Raw genomic sequence first — 23,693 nt, 5'->3', positions numbered from 1 at the left:
TTTTAAATTTACTTCTTTCCCTTAAGTTTCGTATTGCTCTTTGGTACAAGAGATTAACTACAGCAGCCTTCACAGGTTGGAATAAGATGTCCAAAGACTCGAGGGATATGTCTGTGAAATTGCTGGTACTGACAAAAGGTGGTGACATTTGCCTAGGAAGTTGGATCCTTTCCAGATAAGTATGGAAGGTTCACACCGGACACAACTCTCCATCTAGAGCACCACCAGCTTAAGTCCCAGACAGGGGAATGAGAAACTTGATTCTCTTTTTTAAGCTGATGTATTCTGAGGTTTTTTCCACAATCTCGGGAATGACAAGAATGAGGGAGATTCCCAACACTCCAAATGTCAGATAAGATACACTTGGAAAGTAAGGCTAGCAAAAAGGTCTGAGGTAAGATTGTCTGTGGCCTCCCTCAGGGCATGTATGACGGTGGAGTAGTCACAACCACTGCTGTGAGCTGCTCCATGATCATTGATAACCAACTCCACCAAGGAAGAAAGATCCATGGCCTTTGGTTGGAAGATCTGGGCCAAGGTTTGGTGATAGCCTTTTGCTGCTAGGACTTGAGAAACAGATCCTGTCTACAACACCAATCACAGAAAATAGCCCATTTTCCATCTTGTTAGCTGAGGACCTCCAGAGACAGCTGATAACCTCCACTCTTGAAGGTTGAGCATCTGGATAGATTGGTGGTACCTCATACAAATTTCTCTGGACACCCAGACTAAGAGAATTAGCAGATCACAGTACCATTCATTATGGGGATGAATGAGGAATAATCGGTTATTTTAACACTCGGTTGTCCACACAGCAAAATAGGATAATGCTGGAAGTGTAAACATCTGGCTTGTCTTGAGGGTACTGGAAAGCATCCTACAAGGCAAGCCATGGGTCTGGAACAGGAGAGCAGAACACTGGGATCTTCCTGTATATATATGTGGCGAGCAGGTCAATTGGTGGTACTCTCCCACTTCAGCATTTCTGCCATGCATGATGCAGGGACCACTCTGTACTCACTACCTGCACTTAGTCACTGAACTGGTCTTCTAAAGCATTCCTTCTGCCCATAAAGTACATGGCTGAAGGCTCAACGTGGTGAACCAGCTACTCTTGCATTAGCTTTGCCAACTGGCAGGGGTGAATGGAGACCTTCCCACTCAGTTTGCTGACATATGCCACTACAGTCACAGTCATTTATCACCACTACAGAATGGTCCATCACATGATCTCTAAATGCTTGAACATCATTGCTGCATGAGCTTTCAAGACACTGATGGGCAGGAGGAGGATGCCTCCTATTTCCACACCTAAAGAAGCTAGATTCCAAGGTGTGTACCCACCCTACCTTAGATGTGTCGGAAAACAGAAGCACATGGAGGTGAAGCGCTCGGCAGAATTCCCACTTTGAAGTTCCTGTCATCCAACCACCAGGCTAGGTCCTTCCTGTATTCCTGGCTCAAGGGCATAAGATGAAAGGTAAGATCATTGGAGGTCAAACAAAGCTGCTTCAGATGCCACTGAAGCAAGCATGGTGGAGGTGCCCCATAATGCATGAGCTTCTCCTAGGATGATAGGTGACCAAGGGTGACCTGGCGAGATAGAAACTGTGCTATCACCCCACCTGACCTCGCCGACAGAATCCAGTTGAACAACTCTTGCACCTGATGTGTTGTATCAGCATGGCCAAGTACTTTGCCTGTAGCTGCTTCTAGTTTGTGTATCCCAGTTTGCAAAAAAATATATATGTCAATAATATGATTATTTCAGTATCTAGTACACAGTGATTTTCCACCTTTCCTCCAGATTCACTTCATGAATATGCATTCTTTTCTGTAAAAGTTTACTAAGAAATTTGTCATTGTTTTAATTGAGAAACCAGTCAGGGAGCCTGCAACTTCCATTTATCAGTATGCAAGATTTTAACCAATTAAATGGGAAAATCAACTCATTGCTAACCTACCAGGTCCCATGAAATCGCAACTAAAGCCCAATGCTTTGTGATTGAGCTCCAAAACAACTAAAGCAAGTTTAGTAGGAACTGGATCCTTCAACCTCTTGGGTGCTAGTAGGTTTATCTATGTTGGACAAGCAGTGACTAAAACATGGCATGGCCTGAATATTTTCAAAAGATGAGCATAGTTGGTGCAGACACATTGAGCAGACCTGGTAAAGGAAAGAAAGAGAATGTTAGTTAGTGAAAGTATTTTAACTACCTAAAACACTGAAAATAATAAAATGTCAAATAACTTATATAATGACAATAATTACTGAATAAACGTCATCACTATCACTGTTCTTACATTAGATATTTTTCCCAGTTTTAGATTGTACATGTAATACTCCAGAAAAAGAATGGAACCAAATAGGCAATAGTGTACAGTTTGATATTTTATACAAGTAATAAACTGTAAATTCCCACAATAATCTAATTTTTTAATTACGTTTTCAAATATTTACTGGTGAAAACCTCATAAATACAGAGCAATTCAAAATAAGTACCAATGCTGTAACTTTAAAAAGGAATGTCTGAAAATGGTAATTCTTTGAATTTTTAACTATTACAGTACAGCATATGCAGTCACTGCACAAAACAGCCCTTCTTCCATTACGCTATGGTCTTAACTGCATTTGCTTGGAGATAAAAGTAAATAAAACCCTACCTGAGCATTGGTGTCTGCTGTTATTCGGCATGCTTCTGTAGAAAATTTCTTTTTCTCCCCGGCTGCATTTAATATAACTTCACAAGACTTGTTTTTACAAGAAATTCTTTTTGCTCCATTCAGCGTACCACATTTATGGCGTTTGCGCACCCTTCTTCGTCTGTCAAAAATGTTGCCCTTTTGTCTTTCTTCGACATTTGCAAAAACAAGAAAAAACTTACCTGGAAAGATTAGCTTGCCCTGTTCAACAGAATGAGTAGATTATGCTTGATTTGAGTTTTGTCATAGGTGGATTAACAAACTCTAAAGATGTAACAAATTAGGACAAGACAACTCTGCATTTGCTAATTCATTGATTTATACTGTAATTCCTGAACTTACTGTGCTTTATACAATAAAAAAATTACCTAAAAGTGCATTTGCATACCTGTAAATACAAAATTAGGCATTATAATCACAGAAAAATGTCACAAACTTTTAAGTAATTGGGATTTTCCTTGTGACTGCAAACCCAAGCCTTTATAAGTGCGAGTTGGAAAAGCCATTGAAACTTGGTAAAACAGGAGTTAAATGGAGGTTGGCGGAGAGAAGGGGAAGTCCCCCACTCACCTGCCATCATTGAGCACTTTTCCTTCAGTATCAGGGCTATGTGGGTGGCTGAGGTGGGATCTTTGATTTGTTGCTATGGGAATACAATTATCTTGTATGTATGAGGCTGCAAATGGATATGTTGATCATCCACCCTCCAATCATCAAAGATACCAAATTGCAGCCCTTAGCCTCCTCAGTAGTTTTGATTTGATTTAAGGTTACAGTTAGCCATAATCGTGCTCCTGGCAACGATATAAGATAGGCCACCACCGGGCCGTGGTTCAGGTTTCAAGGGGCGCGGCTCATACAGCCGTAATGGGAAAATTATTCCTTTAAATATTATTGATTTGTTTAGGAATTGATTCATCATCCTCCTCTAATATCTTTATACTGCTGTTGTGAGAGTGGTTGGGACTGTAAAATGTTTTCGTTTTCGTTGTGGACATCGAATGCATAGAAGTGTAGCCATTATGGGTGGTTGAGTGTTATTATGTTTGGGTGTTAAGTGCTGTATTGTCCCCTGTATGTCAACCAACTTCTGGTCCAAGTCTTTGATTTGATTTGATAGATCTCCCACTTGAGACCAAACGTCCTGGTAGGACTGAGTGAAGTTCTTAACTGTCTGTAATGTTTGTTGTGTTTCTTGCTCTAATTGAATTAGATCAATATATGATTCATCATTACCAGTTGCCATTGTTACAATATTTCAAACATTTATATATAATCAAATAATAAAATGTAAACTATACTAATTGACAATATCATACAATCCGTCACTATAGAAATAATGAATATGCATGTAAATAAGTCATGACCTTAATCAGATAAAAATCAACAATATTGTATAAAGAACTGCATACAATATGACAAAACATTATAAGTGACCTACATAATATATAGGCACAGTGGGTATGGATCAATAGCACTGGACTAAAGATCCAACACAGCTGCCACCAAATGTCACGGGAGAATTCTTCCCCCACCAAGACATTAAAATATATGAGATAAGAGAGAATAATAATACTACTATCTAGAATTCTAGATGCACTGCTGTCAGTCTTCTTGCCTGGAGACAGGGTTCGGAGAATGGTACTGTGTCATAGTTGACACGGTGGGTATGAAGACTACTGACGTTTACGCTGCCTGGGAATTAGGGTAGGCCTGCCCTACCTGCTATTACATGATATTCCTTGGGTGTACGGGTCTTATTACTGATGAGGCCAGGTGATGTCTTCCCACTGGGAGGCAATTGAAGTGCTGATTTCCATTTTTAGTGGTAAGGTACGATGGTATTGAAGAAAATCCCTGGTACTCAGTTCGTTTCTTTATTACTCATTACATCGTGCCAAATTTCTCCCAGGTCTAGTCTCCCGGACTTGGTTAATTTACATAGTCTTCAGAATTCCTGGACTAGATCCAATTTACATATTCTTCAGGACTCCTGAACTAGGTCCCTTGCAAGGGATAGATAATAACTTGTATTAATAATTTGGTAAAATAGCCAAAATGAAGGGTGGACCGCTTGACGTCCTTTTCACACCAACAGCGTTCTCGTCCCTTACATGTTTCTTTAGTGTTACCAATAAGCAGACGAAAGATTCAGGACAGCGCTCCCACATTCAGAGCGAAAGAAAAACAAAACAAGGGACTGGCTACACTTCTATGCACTCTACGTCCACAACAAAAATGAAAACACTTTACAATCACAATCACTCTTACAACAGTAGTGTAAAGATATTAGAGGAGGATGATGAATCAATTCCTAAACAAATCAATAATATTTAAAGGAATAATTTTCCCATTACACAGCATTAGACCGAGACCACCGAAAGATAGATCTATTTTAAGTGGCCTTGATTAAATGCTGTAGCGGCTCTACAGAAAACTTGATTGCGCCGCAAAAACTTCGGCGCATTTTTAAATTTTTTTTTTTTACTTGAAAAAGATTGCAAGTGGCTGTTTAAAATCACGACTTTCACTTTCCCGAATAAGAGTTACTTTGTACGATTAAAGGAACTTCAATAATGCTTATACAGCAATTTTTTGTGGAAATGATACCAACAGCTGTTTAAAAGGACCATTCCACCTTCCCGGATAGGAGTTAAAGCCTATAAAGAGTCCATTTTCTAATTCTGGACGGTGGAATGGCCGGAATCGATCGTTCGAAGAAGATGGCTGAATAACGAGAGATAAATGCTTGATCCGTGAAATGTAACTCGCCTTCATGTGCAAGATCAAACTATTAATTGGAATTTGAGGGTGAATTATGCCAAATTATATTTAAACATTAATTGAAATGGAAAAAATAAACTTTAAAATCGAAGTCTAAGTCGATGTCAAGGATGCGTGTGGATGAGTTTCGGACACAGCCGTTTAAACCGTGAGCGGGTGAAGTCCTAAGTGTCGGAAAGAAGGCGTTAGGTCACTCATGAAGCCAATATCTAGGTACGTCCCCGGTTTGTATCGTCAGTTTTTGGACGTGTCCGCGACGCGCTTAAAAGGCTCGACATTTGAGAAGTGATTTGAGGTTTAATGGAAAGGCTGAGCCGCTGAAAATTGCATTTGAATGAGACCGAGCGATTGTTTATATTATTACCGCGAAGTCGTTGGGCTGGAGAAAGGGGCTTCTGTCAATCACCTTAATTTGCTTTAATTTATCGACTTGTTTTTGTGTGATTTTGCTCAGTTTTCATTCTTGGACTTCGATGTCATTGCTTCCAGATCGATTTTTAGTTTGAGAATGGTTTGACGTTTCTTAGTATCCTGGCGGACGAAGCCTTGGTCTAAGCAGTTATTTGTAGCGGAACCATTCCCTATTTCTGTATTTTTTTTTTCTGTTTAAATACGGTAGTTCTAAGCCGGCTGTCCGCGGTGAGCTAGCCTTTGGCAATTGACGTTTTCCTGTTATTTGACCTGCTGAACGAGAATTTAAAATATTTTGTCGGTCGACTGTAACTAAAATGTATAATTGACCCCTGAAAACTGGGTATTATTTTACAAGTTGCCAATACATTCTATGAATTTGTAACCTACATTTTTGAAAAGAGCTCTTCATTCTCATTATTTTGAACCCCATAAACACTATGTGCAAATGATAGATGAAAATTTAATAAATTTACGACTTACAAGGTAAGAATAACCCCCCTCCATAGCTAATACGGCAAAATTGTAACCAGTCAACACCCGTAGGTTACGTTATATTGGTATTTTAAGGTTCTTTTATTGCCCTATTATTTTTAGTCATTTTTGCATGAAAAACCCAAAATGGTTTTTCGTTCAAAAATGGCTGGCTGGAGTCTTATTGGCAACTTATAAAATTTTACCGAAAACTGCACGTCTGTACCAGTGGGTCGCACGTAGCTCAAGGGTAAATTACAGTTTAGCAGCAGCCGACCGGCAAAATATTACCTTAAACTCTTGTAAAGCAAGTAAAATAACATAGAAAAACATCAATTGCCATAGTCTAGCTCCACTGCACACTATTCAAAGCTTTTGTGAATGGGAAACAAAACATTTCCATTTCCACTTTCAACTTGGGTGGCCTCTGTAGGTCTCCGTGGCAGAACGGCACTGCGCACCTTATCTCCATTTTCAAAGATTCCTGCAAGCTCGTATGTTCTGGGAAGAGGTAGGCAAATTACTTTAAGTTCTTGTTCAGCAAGTAAAATAACTCTGGGAAAATGCCAGTTGCCAATCTCTTGCGGCTCTCACCAAGTGCAGAAAACTGGCAGCTGCTGATTGGTGAATCGAAAGCTAGCTCATGCATGTTAAGGCTTAGAATCGGTAGTACTAGTAATGAATGAAAAGTGCCTTTGGAACGGCTCCCACTATCCATTTATTCGCTCTTCTTTTTACGCTTGTTTTTCGTGTTCCAAATGACATATATAACAGGAAATACAACAGTAAGGTACCAAACCTTTTCCCAAGTTATTTACCCCACCAAAAACCCTGAATTCCCAATGGGTCCCCCTTACTGTTAGCTATTCTCAAAAGGGTGTTACCACACTAGTTCTAAGATAATTTACAGCTTAATTACAGCTGAGTGACAAAATATTACTTTGAATTCTTGTTCAGCAGGTAAAGTTCTATAGAAAAATGTCAACTGCCATAGCCTAGCTCACCGCCGACAGCCGGCTTAGATCAACCTTAAAATCATGTGTTTTTTTAATTTTCGGTATTGCAAACACCTCAGTTGTAAAATTGCAAACTACTACCGCATCCCCCTAACTTGGCCACTGCCTTACTGGTTTAGCCTATGTGCAAAGTGGGCACTGTGCTAAGAAACAGCCCCTTGGACATGAATAGAAAAACATAAAAGATGGTAGATATAAGCATCCACAAAAGCATTAATAAAAGATTAAAGGGAAAACTGAAGACTTACTATACTGTGGTCAGGTTCCTGCCAGTCAGCGACCTTAATATGTACCGCTGTTTGCTTGTTTTTTTATTACATTTTTGCCTATTGTTTGTGTTTGTAATATTCGCAGTCTTTTATTTTTTTTTTTTACATCAGTCCCCAAGGGGCTGGTATTAAACACGGTACCTATTTTGCACATTAAATGATAGTTAACGTACCAGAGGGGCGCGATGGTAGTTTTCAGATGGTAAAACTTTACTTAACTTGCGCAGTCTGATTCCTGCCAGTCGCCGACCAGGTCAGGTTATTGCCTTTTTGGGGGGGGGGTTCCAGGGGCAGTGGAGCCAGGTCAGGGCATGTTGCCCTAAGTTAAGTTAGGTAGGTAAGATTTGGTTAGGTCAGAACCTGGCATTATAGGAAAGGGTATGTCTGTTTATAAATGAGGGACCTGTCCCGGTTGACGACTAGCAGGAATCAGGATGCGCAACTAAAGTAAAGTTAACATAGGAAATATCTAGGTTGGTGACTGGCTGCATTCAAGCTGCGGTAGTAGTCAACAACTTTACCGCCACTCGATTTTGTTTTCCGCATATCCAATAATTTTGGGGGACCTTTAGGGGAAACCAGTTGAGGAACTGCTTAGGCTTCATTCATGAACATCAACAGCAGATGTGGTGCATGAAAAGATGACATCCTAACCTTAATCAAACCTAACGTAGGGTGCTGAGCCATGACCTGGCCAGGGATCCCTTCTGCCAGCCTGACCTACAAGACTATAGAATATTGAAGGTAGATAATGAAATCCTTAGTACTATTTTTCTGTAGTGCCATTCTTTGATATTGGAGTTTCAAACATTTGTATCTTATTTCAGTAGCTGTTAATTAGGATGTACACCATCTTTTGGTAATTCTAAGTAATAGCTTGGCTCAGAGGTAGCCTTTTGTTTTAAAAAAATTTACCAAATAATAATATATAAAAAGTTGTATATAATCAAGTGCAGGTCAAATAATCTGAGAAATATACCCAGACAATGAGATATTTAACGTCTTTTGTTAATGTTTTTATTTTAATCTCCGAGGGGTTTGTATAAAACATGGTGGAAGCTCAGTGAAATGCTGTGCTTAGTATCAGCCCCTTGAGTATGAAAGTAAAAATATAAACAAAAGATGGTAAATTTCTCAATATCTCTGTAGATTTCTCAAATGATCTCTCTTGTGCTGTATTATATACACCCTTTTCTATAGTTTGTAAAATTTCAACAATAAACAATATCTTCATGCTGAGCTCTACCTTAGAATTGCTCATCATTTAGTGCAGTGCAGGTGTAACTTATTTTACATAGCTGAAAAGACCTGTTGCAAAACAAGAGTAGGGCTCACTGATTTTACATTACTACCAGGTCTGACACTTGACAGTTTACCCTCATAAAGGTCTTTTATTGCTTTTACTATCATTGAAATGAAACATCAAGTGTTCCTTGTTTAAATCTGCCTTTTATAATAACTCAGCCAGTAAGCCCTTCATGAGGTTCACACTATTTTCACCCAAAATCAGGAAATACCAAGTACAGGCAGTCCCTGGTTTACGACTGGTTTGGCTTACGATGTTCCAAGCTTACGACGCTTTTCAGGTATATTCATCAGAAATTATTTCATGGTTTATGACGCATGTTCCTGGGTTACCACGCCAATCCGACAGAAGAAATAAGGCTCCAAAACGGCAGAACAATCAAAATTTGGATTTTTTTTTTTTTCTTTTTTTTAATGAAAATCTCAGTGAAAATGCAGGTTACATCATTTTCAAGACACCCAAAGGATTGAAAGTAAGGTTTTCTTATGATTTTCGATGATGCCTTGGCTTAGGACACGGCGTAGGAACGGAACCTCGTAAACTGGGGACTGCCTGTAACAAATTAATAGCAGTGAAAGTTGTACTTGTGAATTTCAAATTTGGTCTATATATACCGGTACATACTAAGTTTATATGTAAACATATCAAGATCACCACTTTAACAAAATGTAAAAATATAACTGTAAATGTGTAAAGATGTAAATGTAAAATTATAACTTGTCATAAAGAAAAAAGCAGTACAGTACTTTTTTTTTCTTTTATCTTTGTCAGCCTTACTCAGCAATTCCAAAACAAACAAATGAGTTGTAATTGCAGTGGTTTTTTGAAACAGAATTTTTTTTTGACAGTTTATCACTCATTTTCAAATTATGAATATGAATCACTCACTGTTGTAAGTGTAGTTTTCTGTCAGCTTGATCACATTTCATCTTGTAAAGTGTCACCCATATTTATTTGTTTTTGTTGTTATCAAGCTTGTTTTATTTATTTTTTTTTTATTATTGAGATCACTTTTATGATGTTTTTATTACAGTGAATTATTTTTGATTTATGGCATATATATGTTATCATTTTGAAAAAATAATGTAGATTATTCCATTTGTAATTTTTATGGAATGACATTTTTGTGGACATAAATGTGTGCGTGCACCCATAGTGTTAGTCTATATGTGTTCTTTTTGAAATGTAATATTCTTTCAGAGATAGATGGCCTAAGTGTAATGATTTTGTCATGGAAGGTGGTCTTTTGTCTCATAAATGGAACAATCACTGCTCAACGCTTGTCCATGTTGTCTCCACTGTTAGGAAAAAGGTAAGGCATTAGCTTACCCACCGTTTGATTAAATAGAATAGAAGTAACCTGTTTATTTGTGTTATTCATTAGAGTTTAGAATAGTGCTTTATCAAGTTTTTCTTAGCCTGTCAAAGTTTGCATTGCAGAAAACCCAAGTTGTTTTTGGATTATATGGGGAATATGTCTCATGTTGCCTCAGTATATAATTTCTTTGATGATTATTGTTGTTAGGTTATGAAGAGAGTACAGTATTTCATCTGGGTAATTTGTGGTTGCAGCCTCCCCTGAAACAGATGTTGTATTAATTGCTTAAATTAAAAAAACTTTATTATCTCCAAGTTGAGAATTTTAATTTATCCTTACCTGTAAGTGGTGAACAGTACATGTTATGTATTTAGTGCTTGTTTTGACATTCTTTTACTTTTATAGTTTTGTCTTTTTATTCTTGTTTAATTTTTATAGATTTTCTTTTCATTCATGTTTAATTTTTATACAAAGATGATTTTGAAACAGTTTAATGGGGGCTTGAGTTATTGTAATGTGGAAGGGTTGCAGTACTGAATTTAATTTTATGTGCAAACTGTTATAGTATTAAACAAATGAAAAGATCAGTGAAATGGGAAATGTCCTTATATTTATAGATCTTTTATTGACATCATAGTGTCATTCTTTGAAATGTTTTATATTGTAATTCTGTTTTGGCTTGTAAAGTTTTTCATTTATTCTCTGTTGCTGGGGTGCAAGGTAACTAAGTTTTCTTTGTTTTGCTTTATCCCAGTTGTAAACTTGGTTGAAATTTTCCATTTCAGGAGGCATACTGTGACGTAACCCTTGCTTGTGATGGGAAATTTTACCAAGTACATAAGACAGTACTTGCCACCTGTAGTGATTATTTTGAACAGATCTTTGAAAGGACAAGTCCTATGTGTGAAACTCCGGTGATTATGTTGAAAGATATTAGACATGAGGACTTGGAAGCACTTCTGAACTACATGTATGTTGGAGAAGGGAATGTTCTCCAGACAGAACTATCAGGTCTCATCAAAGCTGCTGAATGTCTGAGAATCAAAGGTTTAGCTGAGCCAAATGAAGCTCCAAGCAAGCACGAAATATTTCACGACAACAAAAGAAACATAGGCAGGTTGAGTGATGAACCTGAAACGAAACGTTTGAGACCTGAAGTTTTATCAGTGCCCCAAAGAACATCCTATTTATTAAGTGATAAAAATGTGGGGGATAGGGAAATATCAAGACCTCACATAGGTCTTGGAGAGCCATACAGAGAACCACCAAGAGCCAGAGATATTCTTAACTTACCAAGTCCCAGCACCAGCCCCATTCTTCTGAGCCCTGATACTTGAATGCCAAATTCTGGAACTGTAGAACCAGTGTCTGAGGTGACTAAACTTACAAATGAGTCCTCTGCTCAAGAGCTGAATACGGAGTGATCTGGACTCTCCACTGCACAAGCATCAGAGTCCTCAGACAGAGAGGTATGCAGCATGAATAATGTTGGATTTTATTTAAATTCAGTGGTAGATTAAATTATTCATGATATTAACATGCAATCAATATCATCTTTATCCTTTATACAATAGCATTTCCCTTAATGCTGTAGAAATGAAACAAGTCCCTTCCATTCTCTGTCTGTGTACTTCTTGATTTAATTTCCATATGGTCCTGGTGTTCTGTCCCTTTATAATTATCTGTGCCTTCATACACATCTTCCTGCTATATCATCATCTGCTGCAATCTGACTAACTTCCTTATCCTTTCTCCTCTTATGACCTAACCATCTAATTCTGCTTTCCTCCCGGATACTACAACTTTCAGGCAACTAACTCCTTCATAATAAAGTCTTCCCACTGTCCTCTGACCATGATTCTCGGTACAGTGTTTTGTAGTTACACATTTTCAAATCTCATCCACTTCTCAGTATACAGGTGTTTCTTGTTTAGGTTAGTTCGGTACAAGCATTGTGAGTTTTTGCTCTGTTAATCATAGGTTACTTATGCATAAGAGTAGTCCAGCATTCTCTCTCCATGTCATGTGAGTTGTGGCTGCTGTTTGTTTTTTTTAATGGCAATGCCTGCTTCACAGTTGAGTATATAAGCAACAGAAATGTTCCACCTTTTCCAAGGCTTGCCCTTGCACCACAACATGGTAATCCACCTCCTCCTTTTCTACTTTTCTTTTCCAGTCATAATAAGCATTACTTGTGTGCTTAGGATTTCAGTCATTTCCTCTCCATTCCCCAGATTTTGCTTTCAGTGTTAAGCTGTCTGCATATAGCAGTTCTCAGGGGCCTCCTTTTTGGGTAAACAGCTGGAGAACTTGGATTTGATCCTAAGTATATACCAATGTTTATCTCAGATCCCTCTGAAATCACTTTTCATTGTCTTTACTCTAGATCTTGTATTATGATACAGTAACATCCTAAGATTTATGAGATTTTCTGGTACTGTGTGTCTTGGTATTGCCCATCGAATTGCTTGTCTTTGTACTCTGCCAAGTACAATCTCGATACCCACAAATATATGGCATGAACTCTCTCTTTTTTAGTTACTTGTCCATTAGTTGCCTCATTAAGACTGCTTCTGTTAACCCTCTGGTGATCTGATAACACAAAACCGCATCAATAAATTTTTTGCCGTAAGTGCTCGGATGACGCAATTTCCATTTCATCCGTAAGTTATTTTCAGGGGAAATTCACAAAAAAAAAAAAAGTCATCCGAAGAACACGAGGACTGCGCTATTGCGTGGGCAGATCTTGGGCCTACAAGAAAATGCAGTTTTCACTGTTTTTCTACCATTATTTATTACCGAGTAATTACGAAAAATGTTGGTGTATATATATACACGCGTTGAAAGCTGTAGTTTGGCCGGAGTTTATGCATGCATAGATAATTTTTTGTACACCTGTTTGTGCATCTGTAAATAACTTCAGTGTGCATGTATTATATATCATTCGAACGGCCATTCTTTGTACCGTGCTGAACAGCAAAATGTAAAAATATCAACGTTTCTATATAATAATTGTTGCCGTATATTTTCTTAAAAAAAAAAAAAGATTGGGAAAAAAAAAAGATTGTCCATAACCTAATGACAATTGCTCAGTTTTATTTTAACAATACATATATCTTTCTTTTGTGCGTTTTATAGAAAATTTATTCATGTTTTCTAATGCCACCTTTATTTTTTTTTTCTATCTTTATTCCTTTCTTAGGTATGATACGAAACGTCAACATAAGTAGGTTGGAAAATCTGAAAGTTGCTTCCACGTGATCTTATCCATATTCTTACAGGGGTACTGTCATAGTTGACAACAGTTTGGAATTGTTTTATTAGTCTTCCTCTGTCACATACTGCTTTTCCTTATTCTTAAGTTCTTATAAAAATACAGACTCTTTTATTGTAAATATTCCTAGGTTAAACTGGAAAAAGTTGTTGAAGCTTGGTAGTAAAGTTTTTGTGGTGGTAGGTCAGTAGGTGGGGAAATCCCCACTTATCTGTCATTACACTATATATACTTTTTCTTAGCCCACTGTCAAGAGTGGAAATCTTGCTGTGCTGGTCTTCAACTTCCATGTTGAAACAAATTGTTATGTATAGGCTAGTCTGAGTTAATTGTCCTAAACTGAATGGTAGCCTCTGAGTGCAAGTCAGGACAATTGACATATCAAGCCACAAGTAATAATTATTAAACAATTATTACAGTTTCTTATTCAAAAGTAATTTATTTCAGCCTTTTTACACTTTAGTGCTTGTGTGAGTGATAAGATGGTAAATTCCGTATGACTGGGTTTTTAAGTTGACAATGGTGTCTTTTCTTAGCTGGAATTTTAACCTGTAACTGTTAGTTAGTGATTACCTGTTTCATCTGAGAATATTGTAGTTCTTTTTGCAGTGTTACTTTGTTCCAGCATATTATTTCAGTGTTTTTCTAGAGTTCATTATGTTTTATATTTGATTTATTGTTAAGAGATAAGTTCCTTTTTTGGTTCCTGTTTGATTTATTCACTTACGTTCAGCCCACTTCACTTCTTAGATTGATTTATAGTAATTTCTTTATGCAGTTTTTGCATTGTTAATACATTTAAATGGTTGTTTTAGTTATTTGTTGAAGAATGAATTTAAGTTGATTTGCCTCTTCATTTTATTTTTCTTTCATTTGAGTACTTACCCTTTTTTCATCTTTACTATATTTGTGATTTCATCTTCTTATTGTAATTAACCCTTAAACGCCGAGCCTCTATTTACAAAAACGTCTCCCGTATGCCGGCGGCGTTCGGTGAGTTAGCGCCGAAGAGGAAAAATTTTTTTTTTCAAAAAATCACAGCACGCTTAGTTTTTAAGATTAAGAGTTCATTTTTGGCTCATTTTTTTCGTCATTGCCTGAAGTTTAGTATGCAACCATCAGAAATGGAAAAAATATCATTATCATATATAAATTTTGAAATATATGACAGCACAAAAAAAATTTTTCATATATAATTTTATACAAATTGCTCTGTGAGCAAAACGGTTAAAGCTAACGGGTTATTTTGTTTTTCATTGTATTGTACACTAAATTGCGATGATTTTGGTATATAACAAATTGTAAAACGATCAAAGCAACACAGAGAAAATATTATCACAAAATGATGCATGAATTAAACGCTGACGTAAAAAATGTTTTTTCAAAAATTCACCATAAATCGAAATATTGTGCTAGAGACTTCCCGTTTTGAAAAATGAAGCTAATTGATTGAATATTACTAGACTGTAAGTGTTTTAGCTTACAATTGCAGTTTTCGACCATCTCGGTCGAGTTAAAGTTGACCGAAAGTCGAATTTTTTCTTTTTATCGAGATTTATATGAAAATATTTCAAAACTGATAAAAGCTACAACCATGAGTTATTTTCTGTTGTATTGTACATGAAATTGCGCACATTTTCATATATAAAACTTTATGTAACGACTAATATAAAACTGTGCAAATATTACGACAACGTGACGAAAGAATTTTTGAGATGTTCGGCCGAGTTACCACGCAGACGTAAGGAAAATGTTTTTTTCAAAAATTCACCATAAATCGAAATATTGTGCTAGAGACTTCCAATTTATTGCAAAATGAAGGTAAACGATTGAATATTACTAGAATGTAAGAGTTTTAGCTTACAATTGCGTTTTTTTACCATTTCGGTCGAGTTAAAGTTGACCGAAGGTTGAAATTTTGGCAGTTATCGTGATTTATGTGAAAATATTTCAAAACTGATAAAAGCTACAACCATGAGCTATTTTCTCTTGTATTCTACATGAAATTGCACACATTTTCATATATAAATGTTTATGTAATGACTAATGTAAAACAATGCAAACATTACGACAACGTGACGAAAGAATTTCTGAGATGTTCGGCCGAGTTACCTCGCGCAGACGTAAGGAAAAAGTTTTTTTTTTTTTTTCAGAAATTCACCATAAATCGAAATATTGTGCTAGAGACTTCCAGTTTGTTGCAAAATGAAGGTACATGATTGAATATTACTAGAATGTAAGAGTTTTAGCTTATAATTGCGTTTTTGACCATTTCGGTCGAGTTAAAGTTGACGAAGGTTGAAATTTTGGCAGTTATCGTGATTTATATGAAAATATTTCAAAACTGATAAAAGCTACAACCATGAGTTATTTTCTGTTGTATTCTACATGAAATTGCGCACATTTCCATATATAAAACTTTATGTAACGACTAATATAAAATGGCGCAAACATTACGACAACGTGAAAAAGAATTTCTGGCGCGGACGTAAGGAAAAAAGTTTTTCAAAAATTCACCATAAATCGAAATATTGTGCTAGAGACTTCCAATTGGTTGCAAAATGAAGGTAAATGACTGAATATTACTAGAATGTAAGAGTTTTAGCTTACAATTGCGTTTTTGACCATTTCGGTCAAGTCAAAGTTGACCAAGGTTGAAATTTTGGCAGTTATCGTGGTTTATATGAAAATATTTCCAAACTGATAAAAGCTACAACCATGGGTTGTATTTTGCTGTATTTTACATGAAATTGCACACATTTTCATATATAAAACTTTATGTAACGGCTAATATAGAACAGTGCAAAAATTACGACAAAATGACGAAAGAATTTCTGAAATTTTCGGCGAGTTACCACGGGCGTAAGAAAAAGTTTTTCAAAAATTCACCATAAATGGAAATATTGTGCTAGAGACTTCCAATTTGTTGCAAAATGAAGGTACATGATTGAATATTACTAGAATGTAAGAGTTTTAGCTTACAATTGCATTTTTCGACCATTTTGGTCGAGTCAAAGTTGACCGAAGGTTGAAATTTTTTGTAGTCGACGTACAGTACGTCCATTTGGCACCCAACAGACAATTTTAGTCGACGTATGATACGTCCAGTAGGCGTTTAAGGGTTAACCATGTTTTTCTCTAGGTATGCCACTCTATGTATTTGGGCATTAATTACTTTTTTCCATTATTGCTAGTGCTGTGATATTATGTTAAATTTTTAAGCTTACTTTTTGTCATTTACTATGCACTGAGTAAGAGGCAGACATCTAAACTGGAGAACAGTATTCCAGTACAGGAAGAACTACTCTATCCTTCCTTTATAGGAATGGCTGATTATATTTTTATTAATTTACTATTATTAGTCCCTGATGAGTTTAGTGGAGTATCACACAATGAACAAAATGTGCTTGGGATGCTGTGTGTATTACCATCCACTTGTAAGACAACTTCGTAGAAGGAACCCATGTATTCCTTAAAAATAATCAGGTTTGGTGTGGTTGCTTTTTCTAAGAACTATTTTCATCTTCAGATTGAAGAGGTAAATATCATAGTCTTGATTGTTTTGTTAGCCCCTTAAGTAATATATATCTTTATCTTTATCTGCTCTTGGAATTTTCACGACAGTTCTGTTGGCCTTGGGAGGTAAATATAGTGGAATTGTTCTCTTCACCCTTGGGTAGCTGCTTTTTTATGATGACTTTATTAAGCTTTGCAATTAGGTAACTATTGCTTTAGCTTCTATGGGAGGTATGTTGTGATTGCATTGTATGCTGTTGAAGTTAGTAATCTTATATATTTCATGTGCTAGCCCTTAAGGGTAAATATGCTAGCTTTATTATTCTAAGTCCTTTTTATGTGTTTGTTGTTTATACTTTATGCAGTATACCTCATTAATTTTTAGACTGGACATACTGATGTGAGTTAGGGCTATAGGACCTCTGTAATGGCAAGATCTTTGAAAAATATGGGTAAACCACCTTGTAGCCTTTTAGTTATAAAATTCATCATCCTGGGCTTCTTGAATAGCATCATTACTTTTTTTTTTTTTTTTTTTTTTTTTTTCTGAAATATTTGCGGACATAGGCGTAAGTTATTCATCACTCATTGATGTTGCTAGGGTAAGTTTTGTCATTTTTGTATCCCATTCAACAAAGAAGTTGTACTATTGTATTCTCTGGTATAGTGTGGAGAAACTTCGTTATTTCATGTGTGAGGAAGTGGCTTTGGCTATCTCCAGCCTGCAGTGCAGCATATTGTCCTCTGAATTGTTATGGACTGAGGAAGTATGGGTTGAGTCTGTTGAAGTATTGCACAATTTCATTAGCATGAAATCTTGAAGGATATTGGACTTATTAAGGGGATTTTCAAGAAGTGTAAACTATATGAAATTTCTGAGGCAGTTGAAGAAAGATTGAGAAATGGGTACTTTATTGGTGCAGGTTAGGTTATGAGTGACTTTGACTTATTTTGAAATATACCCTAATTAGAACTATATAACTTTGGAAGAACTTGACAATTCCACCTACAGACTTTTATATCAGATCCTTGTAAATACATTAGTATTATGATGAAAGTGCTTTTCAAGAATGGGTAAGGAAAGAAGGCATTTTTAATGGCAGTTAGTTGATAGCATATCATACAGATATTAAGGTCACATAGTAAATGCGCTGAGTATTGAATCTGTAGGCTAAAGGCCATTTTATTTAATAGTACCAAGGCATCCAGGTAGACGGGCAAGCCCTAAGGCAGAAATCCCATGATGGCTAATTAAGTGATGTACTGCATCATGAAGTAGTAGAGTAAAACTGGCAGGTATATCAGAATTAAAGAGAAACGTGGGTCTCCAGCAGAGATCAGGCTCGATACCTTTACTGTTTATCATAGCAGTGGAAAAAGCCCCAAAGTAAGATGAAAAAAGATGAGGCCCTTGGCAGCTATGTGTGTATGCTGTGGATGTGTTGTAAGGGCTAATGCAGTATTATGTATTATGGTGCTGTCACAAGATATACTAAAGATTATAAAGTTTAAATAGATGAGAGCTTTTCAGTGCCCAGCAGTCATGAGAAGATATGGAAGAATGGGAATATATAATGGAGAAGGAAGTTCAAAATCAATCTTGCTGATGTACAGAACTGAGGGGCCAGAATTGAATTTGTAGTATAGGCTAGGTGCAGAGTAGCAACGTCAGTAGTGGAAAAACATATCTGGATTAATATTAAGCAGGAGTATTTCATCATCATGTAATAAAAATTTACAATGTGTATGTGTGAGCTGTTCCCTTGTATTGTGTGCAGCAGAATGGGAAATAGATTGGGATGGAGTGGTAGGATGCTTACAGGTAAACATACCCTGAATGTCGTGGGGAATGTAAACAAGGACCCAAACCTCATGGTGATTAAAGCAGTAATTACTCAGTAGTTGAGGAGGTGGGGTAAGTTTATCAGGTTTCCAACACCTTGGAGGGAAAATCGGTTATGTGATTGTGGTACTTGTATAGAGTACAGTACCCATATATTTGTTGAATTGTTCAGTAATATTAACAACAATACTGGCTAAAAGAGTTACTTTGCTCTTTGTATTCAAACCATATGTAAAACATTGCACTGAGTGTACTAACTACAAGGTCTCAAGTAAACTCAACTTTGGTAGGCACACTCATAACAACTTTTTTGGCAATCTTTGTGCAAAGGAATCCCCATTGTGCAAAGCATCTGATGAAACTAGGTTAATAGTAAAAATAATAATTTGAGTTACTCTGTAATATATGTAACTTTTTGTCATTCATATATACTGCTGGAACTTAATTTTTTTTTATTTTTTTATTTATTTATTTTTTTTTTTTGTATTAACATCTTGGTAAAATTCTTAATTTTGGATGGGAGTAGCACTTATTGTAATAAACATTGTTTAATTTGCTTACATAAAAGTAGCATTTTAAGGGAACGTTTTTGTTTCACAGACCCCACCAAAAAAGATTTAGATCCAGCTTATCCATCATCTGCTTCCAAGAAGCATGACTGGAATAAGATTGAGGCAGACATCAAGGCTGAGGAGGAAAATGAAAAGCTTGAAGGGGATGCTGTACCCAATCAGCTCTTCCAGAAAATGTATGGACAGATCAGATGAAACTAGGAGAGCAATGAATAGGTGAATAGGTCGTTTCCAAGTAGCATTTTCCCATTTTTTTTATCCCACATTATGAGAAATGTCACTCTAAGGTTTTTATTATGATAGTGTTAAACCAGGTGTAAGTGTAATGTATTACCATGCAATACACTTACACTTTACCTTTCTAGGAACTTGAACCATCTTTATAATGTTTGTGTTGTAAAGAGAGAAGAATATGGGCCATAATGGAAGAGGCCATACAGTGGATAGTTTATCGTAGGTTGTCTTTCATTGGTGTTATGTATGGGTAGGAATGTGTTAATGTTACCTTTGATCTTCAGAGTATGGATCAGTTTTCAAAGTTTTTTCTAAAAAGGTTGAGTTGAATTGAAATAAATCTATTATAACTCATTATTAAATTTTGTATATAAAGAAGGTTTTTCATTTAGACTGAATATCTGCATACTGTACATTGACATCTGTCATTAATGCTGTTTTTTCTTGTATGTACTGCTTACCAGTTCACCATGGTATATTACTTCACACATGCACATATATCCAAGAATAATAGTTTACAATAGTATAAGATGAATAAGTGATACAATAGTATAAGATGAATAAGTGAATTAAAAAAAAAAAAAAAGTTGGAATATGAACATTTGCTTGAAAGGGACACGAGACAGGTGGTGTTTTGCTTTATAAAGAACCCATAATATGCAAAACAGTTCATCATCTCCAGTAAATTTGTGTCTGTAAAGTGCCTGTTATGTGTGTTTGTAAGTTGTAATGCATCATATGAAACATTTAGTGCAGTGTTATTTTTATCTTCAGTTTTCTTATTGTCTATGCTGTCATTTCTTGTCTTCATATTTGGCAATAATCTTACAATTTTCATATTGGAGTCCTTATTGCTTTTGTATTGTTCTTTATATGTAATTTCCTTAAGACTTTTTTACAAGTTTTTTGTTACCATATGCAAGGCATTGTAATTAGTACATGGTTCTTTGTAGTGTCCTCTCAGCCTCCAATTGTGTTGCTGGCTGGCTTTTACTTCCATGCTATTTCATTTGTTCTTCACTTGCTTATTTTTTCTACTTTTCTTCTGGTCTTTCTCCAGTTTTTATTATAAAGAAAAATTAATTTATCCCAGTCCTGAATCTTGTTGATTTTGTGGTGTAGTTAAATTACTGCTGTAAATGGTGTAATTCATCAGACTAGGCACTGTGGATTACTCATTAATGTTTACCTTGTTGAAGTGAACAAGGTTTATGTGAAGTGTTGTTATGCAGTTGAAGACTTAATTTTTTATGGCAATTTATTCCAACAGATGGAATCTGAAGGAACTGTACTCAGCACAAACTGGAAGGAAGTTGCAAATGAGAAGGTGGACGTGAAACCTCCAGATGGCTTGTTATACAAAAAGTGGAACCAGCTATTTGATACGACATGGATGACAGGTAGAAAATTCTTTCTTGTGCTCTAGTATTATTATGATAAGGCAGTTTTCTTGTTTGGTTTCCAAAATTATCTTTCAAAATAATTAAGGAAAGGACACATTAGTGTGAAAGAAAATTCATGAATGTTAATTTGCTTTAATCTTGTGTTTTTATGAATTTTGTTTAGTCAGTCAATACTGTTAGGATAGTCCAATCAATCTAACTTTATTTAGCAGAATGTAGTGCTGTGTTGTATGTTGTAGCTTTATTTTAAATACTTTAAATAATTTAGTTATTTTGTGCCACACAGGCTGTATTGAATAAAAGTACAAATAATATGAATTAAATCCTAGGAAATAATAGCTCAAAGTAGTACGTGCAAAGAAGTGTTTGAGATTTTAAATTTTGATGAAAGATTTTTCTCGTCCATTAATCTTAGGATTCAATAAGTGATATAGTACTGTACTGTAATTATCTTGAATAAACTTCCAGTAAAATGTATAAAATCAGGGAACACAATACATATTTCATCAGAATGTAAACTGTGATTGTTTTTTTGAGGAGACTGTGTTCTTGTTGATCTATGGAAAGTCTAGGAAATTATTTGTAAAAGCACAATGGCAGAGGAAATTTTATATTTATTTATTTAGTCATTTATCAACACTACAGAATGGTCCCTCACACGCTCTCTATATGCTTGGAGGGGCAGCATTGCTGCAAGAGTTTTCAAGACACTGATGGGGTGAAAGGAGGCTGCCCCCAGAAGAAACCAGATCCCAAGGTGTGTACCCTACCCACCTTTGATGTATTAAAAAACAGAAGCATCTGTGGAGGTGAAGTGCTCGGCAGAATTCCCAATTGGAAGTTCCTGTCTTCCAACCACCAGGCTAGTTCGTTCTTTCTTGTATTCCTGGCTCTAGGGCATGAGGTGAGAGGTAGGATTGCTGGAGGTCAAACAAAGCTGCTTCAGATGCCACTGAAGTGAGCATTGGTGGAGGTGTCCCATAATGTAAAAGCTTCTCCAAGAATGATAAGTGACCAAAGACAGGAATTATGTTATCACCCACCTGACCTCGCTGACATAGCGTCCAACTGAATGACTCTTGCCTCTGCTGTGTCTTATTAGTGTGGCCAAGTACTTTGCCTGCAGCTTCTTCTAGTTTACTGTGATCCCACTTTGCAACAAAATATATATCAATAATAAATTTGGTTGTTTCAATATCTTGTATTCTATACAGTCGCTTTCCTCCTTATCTACAGATTTTCATTTCATGAGTATGCCCTCTTTTCTGTAAAACTTTACTTAAAAATTTTTCCATTTCATGAATACGTCTAAGTAAAAGTTTACATGGACAAAGTTGTAGATTAGGGACCAGTCAGGGCAGCCAGCAACTTCCATTTATCAGTAAGCAAATTTTACCAATTAAATGAGAAAATTAACTTAACCTTTGCTAACCTACCAGGTCCTTTCAAATCACAACTAAAGCCCAATGCTTAGTGACAGAACTCAACAACTAATGCAACTTTCCTCAACCTATTTGGCACCAGTAGGTCTAGCCATGTTGGACAAGCAGTGACTAAGACATGGCATGGCCTGAATATTTTCCAAAGGTGAGCATACTTGGGGCAGATACATTTGGCAGACCTGGTAAAGAAAAGAATGTTAGTTAGTAAAAGTATTTCAACTACCTAAAATGCTGAAAATAAAATTTCAAAAAAACAATTTTAGATTGCACAAGTAATTTCTCTCCATTCTCTTAGAGTGTATGTCTCTGAATTATATAATCAAGGCCAGTTGTTATTTCCCTATAGAGGGGTAGTGCCATCAGTGCACCTCACTTGGTACACTGTAGGCATTACTTAAAAGTTCTTGGCAGTATCTTATATCTGCAACCCCTTTCATTCTTTTTACTGTACCTCAGTTCATAGTCTTTCTTCCATCTTACTTTCTACCCTCTATTGACAATTGTTTCATAGCGTAACTGTTTGGTTTTCCTCCTGTTACAACTTTAAAACGCTATTACTCTCAATTGCCCTTTCAGTAATAAATGACCTCAAAAGGTCCCAATAATTGGCCTTTAGCCTAAATTTTATATTCCACTCCAGTTCTTACCTATGGCCTACTCAGTGACTTTCTAAGCTTTTACACTAGTTATCATTGTGTTATCTATAGTCAGTACCTGCTAAGTATACCTTTTACATCTCGCCTCAACAACACATGCAAAAATTTACCATTGACTGAGAAGTTTGAATTTGAAAAATTTGCAGTAGAACGGGAACACATCTCAAAATGCACTAAATGGTACTTCTCAAAAAGATGTATCTTCGAAAAAAATTTCAAGTCAACTGTACACAAAATGAGGCCATACTTCTGCCACTTAAATGGAGAGAGAGAGAGAGAGGTGGGCAAAAGGAGAATGCTTAATTGGAAAACATAAGCAGACAAATTTCAACCAATTAGGAAAGCATTCAGCAAATATTGTCTAAGTGTCACTTGCAAATAAAAGGTGTTACAATGACATTCCATAGAAGGGGAAAAAGTTAGCAATGTCTAAACTAAAGCAACACCAGTAATAAAGAGCTAAATATGTGAA

At 36.2% G+C, this 23,693-nt stretch overlaps 1 protein-coding gene and 1 long non-coding RNA gene across 5 annotated transcripts in view; one reads left to right on the top strand and one right to left on the bottom strand.

The window, feature by feature from the left end:
• Positions 1 to 5,617: 5,617 nt before the first annotated feature.
• On the top strand, positions 5,618 to 22,317 carry LOC136845228 (longitudinals lacking protein-like). 4 transcript variants are annotated; one of them, XM_067115314.1, is made up of 7 exons: positions 5,648 to 5,700; positions 8,230 to 8,401; positions 10,164 to 10,275; positions 11,067 to 11,750; positions 19,515 to 19,702; positions 20,991 to 21,120; positions 21,769 to 22,317. In XM_067115314.1, the coding sequence occupies exons 3-4, from the start codon at positions 10,195 to 10,197 to the stop codon at positions 11,616 to 11,618; spliced, it is 633 nt and encodes a 210-aa protein (XP_066971415.1). In that variant the 5' UTR covers positions 5,648 to 5,700; positions 8,230 to 8,401; positions 10,164 to 10,194; the 3' UTR covers positions 11,619 to 11,750; positions 19,515 to 19,702; positions 20,991 to 21,120; positions 21,769 to 22,317. The 4 variants fall into 4 exon arrangements, with proteins under 4 accessions (XP_066971412.1, XP_066971413.1, XP_066971414.1 ...); XM_067115311.1 differs by lacking the exon at positions 8,230 to 8,401 and having other exon boundaries at positions 5,618 to 5,700; XM_067115312.1 differs by lacking the exons at positions 8,230 to 8,401; positions 19,515 to 19,702 and having other exon boundaries at positions 5,618 to 5,700.
• LOC136845231 (uncharacterized) overlaps positions 21,728 to 23,693 on the bottom strand; it is a 5,034-nt gene continuing 3,068 nt past the window's right edge. Inside the window, exon 2 of the long non-coding RNA XR_010855119.1 lies at positions 21,728 to 22,744. This is a non-coding gene — a long non-coding RNA (uncharacterized lncRNA). The remainder of the gene's footprint in view (positions 22,745 to 23,693) is intronic.

The sequence above is a fragment of the Macrobrachium rosenbergii genome, chromosome 13 (assembly GCF_040412425.1).
Source record: "Macrobrachium rosenbergii isolate ZJJX-2024 chromosome 13, ASM4041242v1, whole genome shotgun sequence".
NCBI lineage: Eukaryota > Metazoa > Arthropoda > Malacostraca > Decapoda > Palaemonidae > Macrobrachium > Macrobrachium rosenbergii.
The sequence above is the reverse complement of the archived record's forward strand: the minus strand, read 5'-3'. Positions and strand labels throughout refer to the sequence as shown.